Below are 19,587 nucleotides of genomic sequence, written 5' to 3' on the forward strand. Positions count from 1 at the left end.
TTTGGAAGGAAATAATCTTAGTATTTGAATGGAGATATATTTGTTTCTAGAAAAATACGGAAAAGTGGGGTACTGGGTCATTTTGGCCCCAAAATCCTCTATTTTAAATGATTTTTCTGCTCCGTGATGAAAATCATACATATTTTGTAGTTTTTCTAATGTAAAAAAATCTCAGAAATCGAACGGAACCCTTTTGACCTTAGTCCGAATACGAGAAGTTGGGGTTAAATGGCCTTTTGACATTCATATTAGACTTCATCATTTTCTTGTCAATATATCTCTATTATTCTTCACTCGATTTTCATAAACTATACCTTGTTGAACGTGGAAAATCCTTAGGATTATAACAAAAATAGATTCGTTACCGGTTAAATTCGGGAACATCAAATTATCTGACATATAGTGTCGATTTCACATTTTTATCATAAAATCGCACATATTAACTCCATTTAACAACAAAATTCTTATTTAATTTACTACTTTTAGTGTAAAATATGCTTAGGGATCACATGAGAAAAGTTTCATTCCTGGAAAAATAGGGGAAGTTGAGGTATTAGGACAAATAATGAAAAAAATGAGATTTGTAGAGTAAATATCAAAAAGTTTGATGTTTTTGAATTTTACCTTTAACGTTTTTATTTTTGTTTTATTCCTCTGAATTTTACACGTTCAATAAGTTACATTTTGTGAAAATTGATTGAAGAATAATAGAGATATATGCATGAGAAAATGATAAAATTTAATATGACTGACAAAAAGCCCTATAACCCCAACTTCTCTTATTCGAACTAAGGTCAAAAGGGTTCCGTTCGATTTCTGAGATTTTTTCACATTAGAAAAATTACAAAATATGTATGATTTGCATCACGGAGCAGAAAAATCATTAAAAATAGGGGATTTTGGGGCCAAAATGACCCAGTACCCCACTTTCCCGTATTTTTCAAGAAAGAAATATATCTTCATTCAAATACTAAGATTATTTCCTTTCAAAAGAGGTATAAATTGTAATTTTCTGATTGCTACTTCAAAAGTTAGAGCATTTAATGTATTTTTCCTCCATATTTTCCCATAGTACAAATTTCAAAAAATTTCAAGCGAAGTGGGCGGGGGTCTAAAATTGTCCAAATGATGTGAAATTTGGCATCTGAGCTTACTTTGACATTTGTCACAATATGAGAGGGGGGGCCTTTGAGAATTCAAAAAAAAAGTTTTTTTTGCAATGCCCTAATCTTCGTTATGGTGCAATATTATTGAAAACTGATAAAACTTATCAATTTAGACTGTCTTTGGTCAAGTTTTCCATGCAATTGGACTATTGTAAATATTCTAGGAGAATTGTATTGAGCATTGGAAGGTAAAAATTGAGCAGTTTCTAGCACTGCAATGGCTATTCGTGTTCTTTGATTCCACCGTTTTCAGGGAAAAATAGTTCTGAAACCCTACATGCACTAGAAAAAAGTTGGGCATGAAAGGGTTAACCACCGGCGCCGTTCATTTAAGAATATATGCGAGAAACTGGAATGTTTAATATACTTTGCGCTAGAACACGACAAAGTGGATAAAATATAATCTAACGTTCCAATCTTCAATTTCTACAGCAAATAACTGTGATAAACATATGCACATGGCTCTATTCGATACAAACTACCACGCGTTTCCATCAGAACAGCTATAAATCGTTTATTTCACGTAGAATTTTCTCACATGAAACCAAACACTCCGAACAACGCCAAAACTGCTTGCGACGACCGGTAAATATCAAACAGAGCACCAAATTATCCCAGCCATGAACTTGCTTTCCTGTGTGGACTCAACCTTTTCTTACCCCACGACTCTTCGTTGCGAAATGAAAACGACGACGACGACGACGACGATGACGATGATGAATGAATCAATGTCAAACGTCGATCAGCTATCAAATTGCGGTTTATGATGCCGTTTGTTTACCCATGGGATTTTATTTCGGATGACTAATGCAAAGGTTCTTCCATTTTATCGATGGCCTATCATTCGCGTTCCCCTCGGTCTTATTAGTGGAAATTCGGCCCGGATCAGACAAACAATCAATCGATTTTTTTCATTTACTATCGTCCGAACGAGTAAATCGTCTTTTTATAGCTTCTCCAACTGTCGTTTCCAGTTATATCTAAACTTTCATAGTGGTGCCCGCTGGTGGCTTACAAATGCAGGGTAAACATAAACAGAAGAGCAGCTAGACTACAATAAAAAATAAACGATAGACAAAGTTTGACTTTCTGTGACTGGTCCGGTTTTTTTTCGGATTTTCTACCGCTTGCTGGTGGAATAAGCGGGTTTTGCTGCCAACAAAGGATACAAATAAAAGGAAAATAATTAAATTCTATAAGAGAATATAAGAAAGTTTTCGATTCGTAAAGCTTCTCGAATGAGTCACTACGCTTGGTCGGTTGTGCTAGCACACATTTTTCTTCAGATCATCAAATTGAACATATCTCAAGGGACGAATAATTTCCCAACCTATAACCAATGAATAATCAATCACTTACCCATGCAATCTTCCAATAAGTTTTCTTCCTTTGTCCGCAGCGGACAAGGGAAAAGAATTGCTGGAAAGCTTTTTCCTTTTTGGTTTGTTTACCGAAGCCCAAGTGCCCAGCGGCACTGACAGAGGATATGCTTTGTATCCCATACATAGCGCAAACCGCATCGACACCGGATAGGGAATTTCAGGAAGGGGTAGCCAAAAAGCGATCGTTCAAAGTTTTTGCTCACTTCTTATCAGTTCCATGCTGCTTCATGGAGAAACAAACATCTTGCCTTTTCCATCTATGCCGGATGGCCGGAGCCGTCAGTTGGCCATTGATATGTGTCACACTGCTCTTCCTGAGCTGGTCTTTCCCATATTATGCTGCAAAGCTGCGGGGACAAGTTTTGTCATTGATTTCTTTTGATGGCATCAGTTGTCTCGAAGATGATAAATGAGCTTGGGGAATTTCCCTTTCCCCTGGTGTTGCGACAAGGACACAGTACAGGACAAGCAAGATTAATTGTGGAGTGCGGATTTTCTTTAATCTACTAATGCACTTTCGACGTCGGTTGCTATTCGTGGGGATAGAAATATATGTAGCAAATCAAAGACAGCTGGGTAATTCATCAGTAGTTGTCTCAAACTGTTTGCTGGTGATGGGTTTTTTGTTAGATGAGGATAGTTTCTTTGTAGCAATTACATTGGTTTGGGATCCTATTTGCATCAATGGCAATTTCTTTGTCAGCCAATTCTCAAAACTGATAATATTTTTTAAATAATAGTAGACTCATTATTTTAAAATAGAAGTGTTGGAAGCATTAACGATGGCGAAGGACATGGGACACGATAGATCTTCTAAAGTCATATTTTGAAATGAAATTTCTGCTGTCCAAGAGGTGGAGGAATTGGACTAACCTTCGACCCGAAACCGAAATACATATAACAGTTATTGGAAAAAAAGCTATTTATAGCGAATAAAATACATGCCGTATTTATCACAGACTGGACCGTTGTAAGTTGTGTTCTGCAGATGAACGATCGAGAGTGCATGGCACTTGCCGATAAATTGAACACTCGATAGAGCCGACGGTAAATAGTAAATATCGATGAATCGAAATACATGTATCAACTATGTTTGCAAACTTTTCAAAATGGAAGATTTGGGGAATAAATTGCCTTCCAAGTTTTCGTAGGTAAAGGTTTTCTGCGTGTGAGGTAGAAGGAGAGAAGAGCAGGTATGAGAATGGCAATAAACCTAAACATTATGAAATTTGTCGATAGAGAAATAATCTTTGATTATTTTATGGATCCACATCTAACTCGGAGTGTTACGTATACATTCAATGAAATGTAACATCTGGAACAGAATATGATGAAAACCCAACTTCATGTGTTCGGTAGAAGAGTGGAATGGTTTCGATTAATTCTGAGAGTTTTTAAGAAATTCAGATCAGAGGAGTACACAAATGTTCAGAAAAAAGTTTGGGCATTTGGGTGCATGCCAATTAAGCAAACGTGTCGCCTGACCGAATGCCGTTTGCTCAAACGAATCAAGTTGCCAATGTAATTTGACCGAATGCAGTTTGGCCGAATGTCGTTGAGTCGAATTCCATCTAGACGAATTGGTCGTTAATCTGAGTGGCTTTCAACCAAATGATTTTGGGCTAAAATTCCCTTTCGGCCAAATGTTTTTCGGCCAATTTTACTTTTCGGTTAAATGGCTTTTGATTAAATTTCCCTTTGAGCCAAGTTTCCTTTACGGCCAAATTTCTCTTTTGGCCAAATTTCCCAATCGGCCAAGTTACACCTTAGGCCAAATGGCTTTCAACTAGATTTCCTTTTCTATTTCGTGGACTTGTTGACCGCTAGGCGGACGCCTACTCCTCGACTGTCTCCATTTCTCACTATTCCAACAGTGTTGGAATAGTGAGGAACGCAGACAATCGATGTGTTTCCCTTACCCATTCGGCTAAATTTCCCATTCGGCCAATATTTCCTTCCGGTTGAATCTCCCTTTCGGTCAAATTAGCCTTTCGGAATTATTTCGCTTTCGATTAAAATTTTCTTTCGGCCAAATTGGCCTAAAATTCGCATTATGGCAAATTTTCCTTTCCTCAAAGAATTTTTTCAGTCGAATTACCTTTGCGGCCAAATAACCCTGTCGATTAAACAACCCTTTCGGCCCAATAGCCCTTTCGACCAAATAACCCTTTCGGCCAAATAACCCTTTCTACCAAATAATCCCTTCGGTGAAATTATCCCTTCGACCATATTTCCATTTCGATCAAATTTCCCTTTCGGTCAAATTACCCTTTCGACTAAATTTCCCTTTCGGCCTAATTTTCCTTTTGGTCAAATTAGTCTTTCGGTCAATTTTTTTTTCTCAGCTAATTTTCCCTTTCGGTCAATTTCCCCTTTCGGTCAAATTACTCTTTCGACTATATTTTCCTTTTGACCAAATTTCCCCTTCGTTGAAATTTCCCTGTCGGCCTAATTTTCCTTTTAGTAAAATTTCTCTTTCAGTCAAATATCCCTTTGAGCCAAATAACTCTCAGTCGAAATACCTTTTCAGCCAAGTTACTTTTTCGGCCAAATTTTCCTTTCGATAAAATTTCCCTTTCGGCCATATTACTCTTTCGTTCAAATTTTTCATTCGACAAAATTTCTCTTTCGGCCGAATTTCCCTTTCCGTCAAATTTCTCTTTCAGAAATTTTTTTGGCTCGGCTAAACTTCCTTTTCGGTCAAATCCCCCTTTCGATTAAATTTTCCCTTTCGACTTAATTTCCCTTTTGACCAAATTTCCCTTTCGTTCAATTTCCCTTTCGGACAGATTTTCCTTTCAGTTTAACCCTTTCATGCCTAACTTTTTTCTAGTGCATGTAGGGTTTCAAAACTATTTTTCCTTAAAATGGTTGGTTCAAGAAACACGAAAAGCCTATTTTCATAAAGATAGGTGCTTCCATGGCAGTGCTAGAAACTGGTCAATTTTTACCTTCTAATGCTCAATGCAATTCTCCTAGAATAATTACAATAGTCCAATTACGTAGAAAACGTAGCCAACGACATTCTAAATTGATAAGTTTTATCAGTTTTCAATAATATTGCACCATAACGAAGATATATTAAAAAATCATTTTCCGTCGTCAACGTAAACTATCCCTGGCAGCACTGCTCCATCGGAATCCAATCAGACTAATTGCAATAACTTCAGTTCTAGAGCTGATCCTTGTAACTGTTAATACTCAAATTAAAGGCAATAATCACATTAATGAGCCTTACTTGTTTTTGTGAGCAAATCTCGCCTTAATCAAAAATTATAGCTGTTTAAAAACGTTGTTGTCCACAAACAACATGGGCATGAAAGGGTTAATTTCTCATTCAATCAAATATTCCTTTGGGCCAAATAACTCTTTCAGTCGAATTACCCTTTCGGCCAAGTATTTTTTTCGGCCGAATTTTCTTTTCGGTCGAATTCCCCTTTCGGTCAAATTATGCTTCCGGCCAGATTACTCTTTCGGTCAAATAATCCTTTCGGCAAAATAACCCTTTCGGCCAAGGTTAACTTTCGATCAAATTAAACTTTCGGTCCAATAACCCTTTTGCCTAAATTACCCTTTCGACCAAATTACCATTTCAGTCAAATAACCATTTCGGTCACATGTCCCTTTCGGCCAAATTAGCCTTTCGGCCACATTACCCTTTAGGCCGGATTACCTTCTCGGCCAAATCATCTCCCGGCCAAATTACCATCTCGGTTAAATTTTCCTCTCGGCCAAATTACCCTCTCGGCCAAATTACCTTCTCGGCCAAATTACCCTCTCGGCCAAACTACCCTCTCGGCCAAATTACCCTCTCGGGCAAATAACCCTCTCGGCCCAATTACCCTCTCGGCTAAATTACGCTCTCGGCTATATCACCCCTTCGGCCCAATTACTCTCTCGGCTAAATTACCCTCTCGGCTAAATTACCCTCTCGGCTATATCACCCTCTCGGCCAAATTACCCTTTCGGCCAAATTACCATCTCGGTCAAATTACCATATTGGCCAAACTACCCTCTCGGCCAAATTACCCTCTCGGCTGAATTATCCTCTCGGATAAATTACCCTCTCGGCCAAATCACCCTCTCGGTCAAATTACCCTCTCGGCCAAATTACCATCTCGGCCAAATTACCTTCTCGGCCAAATTACCCTCTCGGCCAAATTACCCTCTTGGCCAAATTACCCTCTCGGCAAAATTACCTCTTCGAGCAAGTTACCTCTTCGGACAAAAAAGCCCTTCGGCCAATTTATCTTTCGGCCAAATCACCCTTTTGGTCACGTCACCCTTTTGGTCACACCACCCTTTTGGTCACATCACCCTTTTGGTCAGATCACCCTTTCTGCCAAATAAGGCTTTCGGGCAAATATTGTTTTCGGGCAAATTACCCTTTCACCCAAATAACCCTTTCGGCCAAATTAAACTTTCGGCCAAATAACCCTTTCGGCCATATTACACTTCGACCAAATAACCCTTTCGGCCAATTAACCTATTCGATCAAATAGCTCTTTCGGCCAAATCGCGCTTGCCATAAATTATCCGTTCCGCCAAATTTACCTTTCGTCGAAATTACCTTTTCGCCAAAATAACGCTTTCGGTAAAATTACCCTTTCGGTTAAATTACTCTTTCGGAGAAATCACCCTTTCGGTCAAATTACCTCTTCGGCCAAATTGCTCTATCGGCCAAGTTACTCACTCGGCAAAATTACGCTTTCGGCCAAATTACCCTTCTGCTAAATTATCTTTCGGTTACATTACTTTTTCGGCCAAATTACTCTTTCGGCCATATTACACTTCGACTAAATAACCCAATTAACCTATTCGATCAAATAGCTCTTTCGGCAAAATCGCACTTGCCATAAATTATTCGTTCGACCAAATTTACCTTTCGTCGAAATTACCATTTCGCCAAATTACGCTTTCGGTAAAATTACTCTTTCGGAGAAATCACCCTTTCGGTCAAATTACCCTTTCGGCCAAATTGCTCTATCGGCCGAATTACCCACTCGGCAAAATTACGCTTTCGGCCAAATTACCCTTCTGCTAAATTATCTTTCGGTTACATTACTCTTTCGGCCAAATTACTCTTTCTGCCAAACTTCACTTTCGTCTAAATTACCATTTCGACCAAGTTTACCTTTTGCCCAAATTATTCTTTCGGCCAAATAACCCTTTCTGCCAAATAACTCATTCGGTAAAATAACGTCTCTAGCCAAATAACCTTTTCGGCCAATTAATCCTCTTGGTACAATAGCTCTTGCAGACGTTCATCGCTTTAGATCAAGTTTTCCTTTCGGTCATATTACCCATTCGGCCAAATTACGCTTTCGGCCAAACTATCCTTTCGGCCAAATTACTCCTTCGGCCAATTATCCTTTCGAGAAAATTACCCTTTTGGCCAAATCGCACCCTTTCGGCCAAATTACCCGTTCGGCCAAGTTTCCCTTTCGACCAAATCACCCTTTTGACCCAATGGCGTCCGGCTTAACAGGATTCGGTCAAATGACCCATTCGGCCAAACGGCCTTAAGTTAAACGGCATATGCCCAAATGGTTTTCGACCAATTGTTCGGGAATCTCATTGGCGTTTAGCCATTAGACCGAAGGTCATTAGGTCGGGACTGTTTCGGCAGAATAGACAACAGGCCGAATAGACATTAGACCGAATAAGCAATAGGCCGAAGACCAACAAAACCGACTGTTTGACAGAGAGAAGGAAAAAAAGTTGAAGTATATCTTGAAAAAAAATTTTGCAGTTCATTCAAATTCATACTGTATGTTTAATTTTCATATCAATATTCTGCCTAAGACCGCATAGTTGTCCCATTTTCTCTTGGATTTCTTATCTTTATGGGACTGATTTGCGATCATAGGCAGTATGTAAGCTATTCAAATTGCGTTTATCTGCTAATTTCCCCTTTACGTAGTGATAATTTGACACGAAAAGTCGCTGACTTTTTTCCTTTTCTGTCAGATCGTCACTGTTTGCGCTATATCGCACAAACACCACGGTTTTTATTCGGCTTCCTTCAACATCTTCACATCACAACTTCAATATTACGCGCTGTGGTTGATATTTCGCCACGATGCTGGGCAATAATCAAATATTATGAGATCATGGGAAAGCCTGCACACACATTTGTCTACACGTCCGGAGTTTTCCGCCTGTGAACTTCCGCTATTCAAGACAGTGTTTCAATAAAAATTATTTGCCTATTATTTTTTTCTTTTTATCATGAGCTTTTCTTTCGAATTACATATAATGTAAAACATGCTATCCAACCAGTCCTATTACGGTACCCTTTGACCCAGACGATATTCAACAGGTTTTTCACTCAATTTAGTTCTATATTTGGTTCATTTAGCATTATTTTCTTCGGACTAATGATCATTCGGTTTAATGACTATACGGCCTAGTGATGAGTTAGCTTAATGGCCTAGCATCTATTTTATTCTATAACAGCTGAACCCGAAAATGTTATTATCAGAATTCAAGACTAGTTTCGATAACCTAGTTATCGTAGTATTATCCCATACAAAAATTTCTATTAAATCTATGTTCCCAAGTATTCTACAAAACAAACCTACTGAAAAATGTATATTAGTATAGTTTTTATTGTTAATCCAAGAAAGGTGAATAATTAATGCGGAAATCAAACTAAAATAATAAATTTATCACAGTTGTCATCCGCTTTCAATGAACTTGTGGTGAAACCAGTGTAACGCGGCTTTGCCGCATAACAGAAATTAAGGACCCAATACGGCATAAAGCCGGTGTAGATCCACCGCGCGAGATGGCTACCGACCCGTCGTCGGAAGTGGCCGTCCCTCGCAAGCAAACCTGTAATCCACTCGTTTGCCCAAGTTATTTTGCGTCATAATGAACGATGAAGCGTGTGTCAAAGTGCAGCTCCTAGGTCAATAGTATAAGGTTATCGGAAAAAGAATGATTCGAGATAATTTTAAGCAAAAAAAAAAAATACTTGGTTTGACAGGCGATTTTCACATGTGGACTGGAAAGCCATCATGATATTTGACCGAAACGACTGTTCGTAACTGGGTCACTCGAGGCCAGGAATAATTTGCACTAACCAGTCGTGTCTAGACGTGATTTACAGAGAGTAAACGTAGAATGGAGGGTAGAAATAGTTTTTTAAACACTAGCTTCAGATTTTATAACAATGAGACATCAACAATCGCTATACTCATTAGATTTTATATTTCTGATGAGTCTAGGTAAGACGTGTATTTTAATAATTAGCCCATTTCATAAACCAGTCGCCCTATCAAGCCAAGTAAATTCTTCATTTGGTATGATCCAGCGAAAACTTTACCCCAAATTTCCGGGTTTAATCAGTCTCCGATTCAATACTATTGCAAATCTCTTAAAACCAATCACTACCGAAACAAAAGTTGAACCACTCCCTCCGGTCATCCCCTGACGTGTTGTCAGTAAAATTAAATTTTTTGACTTTAAAATCAGCGAAAACCCGTCTCATTTGCATCTCTTTCCCGAGCTGTCTCTCATTTCACTTTCTGTGATTTATTCCATTTGCAGATCCCTGACACAGTATTGCGAAGCCCGGGCTTACACACAATCTGATCTATCTTCTGTACCGGCGCCCGGACAAACTACGTACATGCAAACACATACCCACACGTACCAGGAGAAATGGACACAAATTTAATCCTGACGAATGAGTAACAAAAGCTCGAGCCTCTGGTCGTCCCGTGTCGTGCTGACCACCGACTCGCTTATTTGTTTGCTCCGAACAGGAATCCAACGGATCAGCAGGTTGTGGGCAAAAACGAATAAATTTTAAACAAAAGACTGGGGCAACTCTGGACCGGTCCCTGTCCGCTAGCATGATAGTGAGTAATAAATTAATGAAGATAAAAGAGACCAGGACTGCGCTGGTGTGAGTGAACGGGGGACAGAGGTGAAACTCGGACGCAAAGGAAGGATCTCGGTTTTTATTATTCCGGCCAAGGGACAGCCATTGCGAGTTGGAATAATAGAAAAACCAAAGCGGCTGGGAAATCGAAGTGACCAACCTCCCGGGAGGGAAAAAAAGTGCCAGAAAAACGGTCAGTCGGGAATAGACAAACTCAGCCCAAACACGAACCAGCGCAAGTGAATTCGAAAGCTGGAAAAAATTGAATAGAAGGGGGTAAAAAAATCAGTGGGATGCAGGAAGTCGAGTATTTTAACGATACCTTAAACGGAAGTGGTGGTGTCGGCAGTAATGCTAGCGATGAACGAAAAGGGCAGTCGGAGAAGCAGAGCGATTCACGGAAATGTAGCTACGATTTACTGGACCACCGCAAGTATAACAAATGCGATGAAAATGTAAATTACACCGCTGATCCTCTGCTGGCGTTCACTTCACCGTCGTCCTCGGAAGACGATAACTCACCCACGGAAATGAACAACTGTATCAAGTTTGGGGAGAAGCCGACTCTGGTAAGTGTGCGGGTTGTTAGCTTTGGTATTCATTCCGTGTTTCCGTTTGGTTTCGCGTAATTTTGCATGTGGCATTGATTTGCATTTAACGGATTGATAATAATTGAGTACGATTATTTGAATTTGGGATGAAAATCACAAACGAAAATAATTCGATTCATTTAAGCTTTTCATATGCTTATGGGTAAATGAGAATACGCAGTATGAGTTGTAGTTAGCCTATCATCTTAATGAGAGTCGACTGTTTCCGTTTTTAGGTTATGAGTATTGAATTAAAAAACACACTGTTATGTCTCTATCCGACCTTAGGGTCCGTTTGGGACCTTTTTAGACGATTCGATAATTTGTATTTTCTTTTTCGCTGTAATGTTATGCAACAATCAACTGCTATTTGGCTAATCATAAAAGCAATTGCTTGCTGCACAACAAGAAAACACAATATAAATCGATCCTTGAAAAATATCCGAAACGGTAGAAAAGTCCGATAGAGACCAAATAGTATGTTTTTTCTTCAAATTTCAAGAGTGCACCTGCACAGTATGGTAGGACAAAAATTAGATTTCTGAAATTTTTTGGGTACCATTTGGGTCCTAGAACAGCTGTGTAAAATCTTTGCTCGATCAGTGAAACTATATTTTTGCGCCCACTGTTTAAAGTTTACATTGTATTTCATATGGGATAAGTGACATTCACAAAATAATTTCCCCAGGAGTCGCCCATGCCTTCTAAAAATAAATCGTTATGCACAAAATAGTTTTTTTTGGAATCAACCAGTTTTAGTGCGAAAGGGCACAATACCTAACTTAGTTAGTATTTAGCGTTTCGGATTCTCCTCATCAGTAACTAGCACCTTCTTGGTACCAGTTAGATGCTAAATCTAAACTAGTACAGTAATGACCCGTGTTTATCAACCAGCCGAAAAATTTTGGTCGATAAAACGGGGAAGTTGATTAAATCGGGATTTTTTTTTATCTTCATTTTATCATCCTACATAATTAGAAGCAACCAGAGAACTATCTCAAGTTGTTAGTTGGCAGAAAAATCAAACCTAATGCCCTATCAGTGCAAAAAATTGTATTTAACCGAACCGTCCGACAGTTGTCTAATCCAACTTCCAAGCATAGAATCGATCTGAAATATTGCAGATAGACTCATTATGAATGACAGTGTAATCTGCCATCGAAATTTAATAGTTAATCTCCTTAACAGTGCAATGTAGAATTTATTTTTTAATTAGTTAGACACAGGGCCCAAGCAACACGGTATGTTGATAAGCTGTTTTTACAACACCAATGTCACACATTAATTTGTAAAAATGTTACTGCAGCAAGCGTTATTCAACTGTTATGCAATTAAAAAAGCGCAAGAGGCGGAGCTTATAGGCAACATATTCATTTGTTCCGAATGATGTACCAAGAATCATAATAACAACAAAGATTGTTGCAATAATGCTAGCGATTGCTTTGAAAACAACTTTGTCGAATTGAAATGAAACTTAATGTGTTTCATGAAATTGTTATGCAAACAAAGTATAAATATTATGTTCACATTCAAATATGACAATATCATTAATGTGGGTGAAAATGTTTAACCAACAAAATTGAATCGAGTAATTTTTGAAAATACTTTGATATCTTTAAAGCGCCTTAAAACAACGTTGATATAAACTCAATAAATTTTGTACTTATTTTGTGAATTATTTATCGTACGCAAAGAACTGTGCTCAAATATGCTTTTTTCGAGAGTAATCAAAAATTTGAAGCATATTAATGATGAAAATTTTGGGTTCCGATCAAAAAATCTATGCATATTAACTGTTCGTCAGCAACTTTTATCGAGAAGAATTAATTCTATCAATAAATATGGCGGTTGTTTTTATTTCTACTATGTTACAAACTGAAGTTGAGTAAAAGTTTTATAAGTGTATCCGGAATCAAATTTGCTGAAAAGTTGAATAATAATGTCATCTCCAGTTTACGCGATGATGCTTGCAACAAAATTGTTTTAGCTGTGCAATAGAGTCACAAACACGTTGCAAAAAACATCAATAGTATGTGTCAAAGTTGATTGTTTCAGAAAACATAAGCACCACAAATAAATAACTAAGATGTAAAGTATAGCAGCTGTGTTTCACACATGCAACAGTCATGTTTTTTGCAATTCTGTTGTCATTGTAATGCAACATATAACTTTTGTTGTTTTTCTAGAACATGTTGCAAGTGCTGCTTGGGGCGTTGGTAGTTCACAACTATTCTACGCCCATGTTCCAAAAATGACAATTAAGAAAAACGCGATTGAAGTTAAAAATTAAATTAGCGATCTGGAGAGAAATGCTACATCAATTAAAGCTTTACATTCTAAAATTACGTTCATATCCAACGTTTCTAATGTAATTAGTCCAGTTCTTCATTAGGAAGAATTTAATTTACAAAATATTTGAAGAAAAAATTACAGTGGTAAAATCCGATAGAAATCAAAAAATTCTGAGCCTGTTGGTCTAGCCACGATGCACGATGCTATCTATTCATTTTGTTTACGAACGTGTACGCTGATAGCTTTCTTGTTGAGCGGGCGACTTTTAGTTTTACTAAAATCGGAAATGGATGTATTTGCCATGTTTTAAGTTTTTGTAAGCAACATGTCTAAATCAATGAAACTATCTCTTTCCACAAACTTACTATTTACTTTCTTGGTTATTTTAGTAGTGGGAAAGTTATGCGAAGAATTTCAACAATGGGATAAACAGGTTTGCTATTTTTTAGGGTTTTTCGTCCGATTTCAAAGAGTTTGAAACAGGCACACGTATTTTTATACAGATAGGCGGCTTGAGTCTGGTTCTGTGCCTTTCGACAGGCTTCGCCCGTTCTCATTGATTCGGACAGGTTGGTGTGTTCCTACTAACAAGTGAATAGATTAATACGCTTCGATGACATAGAAGATAACAAACGAAAACAGGAAACTTGTTAGCTAATTCAATTTGAAGTTTGTTTAGTGAAGATTCAAGCGCGCTGGCAGGAGATCGTTTTAAAGGGGTAGATAAAGTACAGATAACAATCTTAGAGACTATTATGCGCTAAATTGTATCTTCCGGACCGGTGTTTATAGACAGTTCGCAAAAATAAATTTTGTTTGCAGTATGGCATGCTCACAACATAAAAAACAATATTATTAAGTATTCAATTCGTATTGCATACAACGTCACTTTCAATTGTTATGTTTTCCATGGATAATATGTGACAATTTGTTAGTTTATTATAAAAATTTTGCTTTTGTTTGAAAATTTGAGGAAAATGCGATTCTAGTTCATCAATTACCTTAAATAGCATCAAAATTGGATAAACTACCCTACACTTTGACTACTACCTAATAGTGCAGGACCAACTATCTTGATTGAATATAATTGTAAGACTGTGGGCCTGAATTACTGGCATAAAAGAATGAATTAACGGCAGGTTGATAACATCGGGTAAAAAAAGTTCATAAAATCGGGGGTGCATAAAACCGGGAGTTTATAAAAACGGGTCGAAACTGTACCAAGATTGGCACTAGTTAGATGCTTAATCCAAATAGTCATACGTCTTGCATGAACATAAACGACTGGCTTGTCCCGAGCGATGTCTCGGAAGTCAAGCACAGAAGTTCGGGCTTTGCTGATGGGAAAAGTGTAATGTAGACTGTTTCGGATTACACTTTTCCCATCAGCAAAGCCCGAACTTCTGTGCTTGGATATTCCCTTATCCAAAGAAAAGGTGATATTTTTTTCAAAAGAAAACTCATTCATACCCCATCATAGCGCTATAAAATTGTGAACAACATTATAAGTTTTCATAATATTCACAGCTTTTCAGAATATATTCAAGTGCTAAGGAAAATACGAAAACAGTTATCAACATAAATCTGGTTTTTATGTGATTACCAAGAAGCGCTACTTAACCGTGGAGTGGTCGTTAGGTATTCGGCAAAGTGACAGAAATAACAATTTCTGAAACATTGCCTGAGAAGCAAACTTTCCATCGGGTATCAGCAAAATTGTTATTTTGAACATGGCAGTCTATTTCTGCCTTAACCTTCCGGCAGTTGCGCTAGTGCACTGAGTGCACGCTGCTTTGAAAATCTAGCGAAATCGTCTTAAGCCGCTAGCGGGTGCTCGTTCAGTGGGCCATAAGCGCGGCTTCCGGTGGGTTAAAGATTGAATTAAATTTCCTATAAGAGAGAGTAGAGTAGAGAGTAGAGTGGAGTTAAGTAGGTCAGTTTTTTTTGGCGAGCTCGTTTGATGGTATTTTTGCACTGATTTTGATAAACAAGCATTCGTTGAAAAGGTTATACATCTAGCAACGTTTCGGCAATAATGATTTTAAGCCTGGTTAAATATTTTTCAAGCAAAATCCCAATGAAGCGATTTTTTTTTCGATGTTTAAAATCTAGGGGTACGATATTAGAGGTTAAAAAACAATGTAGACACCTAGAAAATCAGCGGTTCAACTTTTATTTGAAGAGTATGAATACTGCAGATTATTTAAAAAATAATAACACAAATAATACATGTAATCCATTAATTTCATTAAGGAAAAATATGAGGATGTAGCAAATGATGTGAAAAATCATGAAACCGCGGAAGGAAAGAAAAAATGTTGAAAAAACATGTTTTGTGCAGCAGCTGTGTCTGGCTTTGCACTTGCGAATTACTTCTTCGGTGTCCTCGTCGTCGCCGGAGTGTGGAATTGAAAGTGTGTATTCCGGCAACGATCACGTTTGCGCTTCGGAGCTTTTTTTGATTTCCTTTTGCTTCTCCTTTTCGATCATGTTATTACGCGAAATATCTGACGCGCTTTCATTGATGACGAGCACTTTCCTTTCAAATGAGCACGTAATGTTTTGAACGGAACCATGAATTGGTTAGAGGCTGATCGTATACTGGCGCCATCTTGAACAGATACAATTGGTCGGCGTTAAGTCAGACCGGCCTAAATCGCAAACATAAAAAATAAGATAATTATAGCATTGGATCCAAAATTTCTTCAGTTGCATTCCACTTTTGACAGATTTGAAATATGTATCAAAAAGTAATAATTATGGCAAGAAGTAATTTCCAATCATCATGTAAAGGATGCTGCGATTCAAATTTTAAACTCGTTTTTCTCGAAATCAATCAATTGTTTCTTAGGCCGGTCTGATTTAATATCTACAAATTGTGTGCTTTACGTCCTCTTCACTAGGCTCTGGCGTTTTTCACACGAAATTACAGAAAATTTTCCTGTCAAAATAATCCTAATTTACATTATAGTAGTGACTTATACTGTCCCCAAACGGCTGACTTATCGTGCTCCAAGCGTATGTTTCATGTTGATGTCCGCATTTTTTTCGAAAACAAAAATATCGCGAACCAACGCAAAACTCTTGTTCAGCATTAATTTTTACGTAAGAAAAAACTCACTTGACATTTTTTACATTGACTAAATTTAACTGTTAATGCCATTGATTGATTGATGTTCTACCATGCCACCTACATAATTCTCACTTCCCAAGTAACCAATAAACATTAAAAATTGAAACGTAGCCTTATATCTGTTTTAGACCTGTCCTATACACTAAATTAATGCCGATATAATGCCAGTAAAGGCGAAATCTTGTACTATTACAGTGCACAGATTAACAGCCCGGTTTCTGCAAATCTAATGCTATAAAATATTGGGTGCGCGACGTAAGGCATTGATACGTTGGGCATAAGTCCGTTAGGCATAATGGACGTTAGGTATAATTGTTATAATATACGTTAGGTATAACTCACGAACATATAAGAGTAATCGTTTATTTATTGTAGAGATCTCGACTAGGGGCAGATAACTCTAGAAATTTATATCAAATCTGCATATTTTTTTTTAATTTTGATTATAGAGGTTTTAACCTTAGGGTCATTCGCCAAATCTATTTGGAAAAATTTCTAACCCCATGTGCGGGGTTGGGAATTGAGCCCAGATGAGCTGCGTACAAGGCAATCGATTTACCAACTACGCTATCTCCACCCCTCGTATAGAATTTAAAAAAATGCATTTTATGTCCATTTTTGAATCAACTTTACACTCCCTCGCAGACAAGTCTGTTCAACAAACGCCTAATGCTGATCCACTTCGTTCGATGTTTTGTTGGATGTACAGTTACTTTGTTGCAGAGTTTTGACATCTTACACGCAACGCAAAATGCATTCAAAATTTATATTTTGATGCAAGAAAATGTATTTAATTTGGTTGATTTTTGAATATGCATCACAAGTGATCTTCCCCTATGATCTCAACCTTAAATTCGTCTTTTCGGCTCAGAAAAAACTACTGCTACTTATTTTCTATTTTTGCCGTGAATGTGTTCGATGCTATCTCCATTTAAGTGGACAGTAGAGTGACAGAAAAAAATCGGCCCACCCCTGAGCCTATTCCTAGTCCCACCAGGAGTGTCTGTTCCAAATTTGAGCCAAATCGGACAAGTCTAGCTACCGGACCAACGTGCTTGAAGTTTGTATGGGATTTTTCGACAATCTACATGAAGAAAACCCACTTGCTCACATTTTCCCCGCTAGGTGGCACTGTATACATCAGATTATCACCAAAAGTGAAACTCAAGAAGATAATTTTATTATCTACAACTTTGTTGAAGACTGCAAAGCGATCTGACTCCAATAGGAAAAGTTATTAAACTTTTAACGAAGTGATGTCTGAGTCAGTTTTGCATGGGGCCTAGCAGTGCATGGTAGCGTATCAGTACTAGGTTCTAACAAACAAAACATTTTTATGGAATAATGGTTAGATTTAGCTGAATAGTATGTTCGGAAGAATTGTAGTACATAATACGAGTTATGTTTTGGTTAGAAAATTGTAGTTCCACATCTGACCGCATAGATGGCGCTAACACTAACTTTTCAACGAAGAGAGATAGAAATTAAGTGTCTTCTACAAAGTTGTAGAACAAGAATATTGCAGTAATTCTTCCAAACATCTCGATATTCTATCTCTCTCCGTTGAAAAGTTAGTGTTGGCGCCATCTATGCGGTCACAGATTGAACTAAAATTTTCTAACCAAAACATAACTCGTATTATGTACTGCAATTCTTCCGAACATACTATTCAGCTAAATCTAACCATTAATCCACAAAAATGTTTAGTTTGTTAGAACCTAGTACTAATACACTATCATGCACTGCTAGGCCCCATGCAAAACTGACTCAGACATCACTTCGTTAAAAGTTTATTAACTTTTCCTATTGGAGTCGGATCTCTTTGCAGTCTTCAACAAAGTTGTAGATAATAAAATTATCTTCTTAAGTTTCACTTTTGGTGATAATCTGATGTATACAGTGCCACCTAGCGGCGAAAATGTGTGCAAGAGGGTTTTCTCCATGTAAATTGTCGAAAAATCCCATACAAACTTCAAGCACGTTGGTCCGGTAGCTAGACTTGTCCGATTTGCTTCAAATTTGGAGCAAGCACTCCTGGTGGGACTGGGAATCGACTCAGGGGTGGGCCGATTGAGTTTTCAAAAATTCATTATTTTTCTGGGCAGTCTAGTGGACAGTATAGGCTCAAGCGCATTTCAAGCCTCTTAGAGATTACTTAGAATACCCATATTGATTGGGTTATGGCGAATTTCACTAAACCGGAAGTCGCCATCTTGTATTTCAAAATGGCGCCAAACATAAATTTCTGGCACCTACTCGTCAACACCATTAAATACCCACATTGTTGAGGGGCGGGCCATAAGGAATCTTCCGGACCCGTTGCTTCCATCTCTCCGGAAATCTTCTGTCATTTGCATTCAAAAGGACTTAGAATATTTTTGCAAAAACCGCGATAATTTGAAAATCCGCGTAAAAAATACGCGTTAATTCGAAAATCAGCGTAAAAAAACCTCGTAAAAAACGTGCAAAAACAAACCGTGTAAAAAACCTGGGTGTAAAGGTATCTAGCATTATCAACGTTTGAAAAAAAGTGTATTCTGCTAAAAATTCACCACACTAAATTTTTTGAAAATTAATTATTAGGTATAGTGCACTTTATATACGTAATGTTGAATTTACGAACAATCACCACGGGGGGTTCTGTACTAAATGGCACAGAAAGCGCTCGGACACAACGTTTTACGAAAATAGGAGGCAAACAATTCGGACTTAACTCTTTCGATGTGTCAACGCTGGACAAAGCTCTCAGTACACCGGCGTCATTTACGTTATGACGGGACAGGCTGACATTATAGGTTAGCAATGTTATAAGAAAGTATTGCGATAGACATCTCGGAAGTGATTTGCAAAAGATCCACTCACTCGTCGTTTTCTTTATCGCAAAAAAGGGGTGAAAAAAAGTTCAAAAAAGCGTGGAATAGCGTCATATGAGCAAGCTTAGAGTTTCCCGATGACTTAACCTTTTGTCTTCTACTGCAGGAGTTAGGATTTTTTATCAAATGCCTGAGTCTTCGCGATACTCGGAGACAACCAGAGGTACAATTTACTGTTCCACTCAGGAGTTTCACCGGACGGTGGACGTGCGATGATGATAATTTCGTTGTCAGTGTCACGCAGTCTTTTAGTTCTTTAT

General features: G+C 37.9%; 1 protein-coding gene across 1 annotated transcript in view; it reads left to right on the forward strand.

The window, feature by feature from the left end:
* Positions 1–19,587, forward strand: part of LOC131683825 (EGFR adapter protein-like) — a 196,044-nt gene that overhangs the window by 168,960 nt on the left and 7,497 nt on the right. Inside the window, exon 3 of the mRNA XM_058966161.1 lies at positions 10,103–11,008. Within this exon, the coding sequence (XP_058822144.1) occupies positions 10,733–11,008 (276 nt within the window). The 5' untranslated portion in view covers positions 10,103–10,732. The remainder of the gene's footprint in view (positions 1–10,102; positions 11,009–19,587) is intronic.

This window comes from Topomyia yanbarensis, chromosome 2 (genome assembly GCF_030247195.1).
Source record: "Topomyia yanbarensis strain Yona2022 chromosome 2, ASM3024719v1, whole genome shotgun sequence".
In the NCBI taxonomy this organism is placed as follows: domain Eukaryota; kingdom Metazoa; phylum Arthropoda; class Insecta; order Diptera; family Culicidae; genus Topomyia; species Topomyia yanbarensis.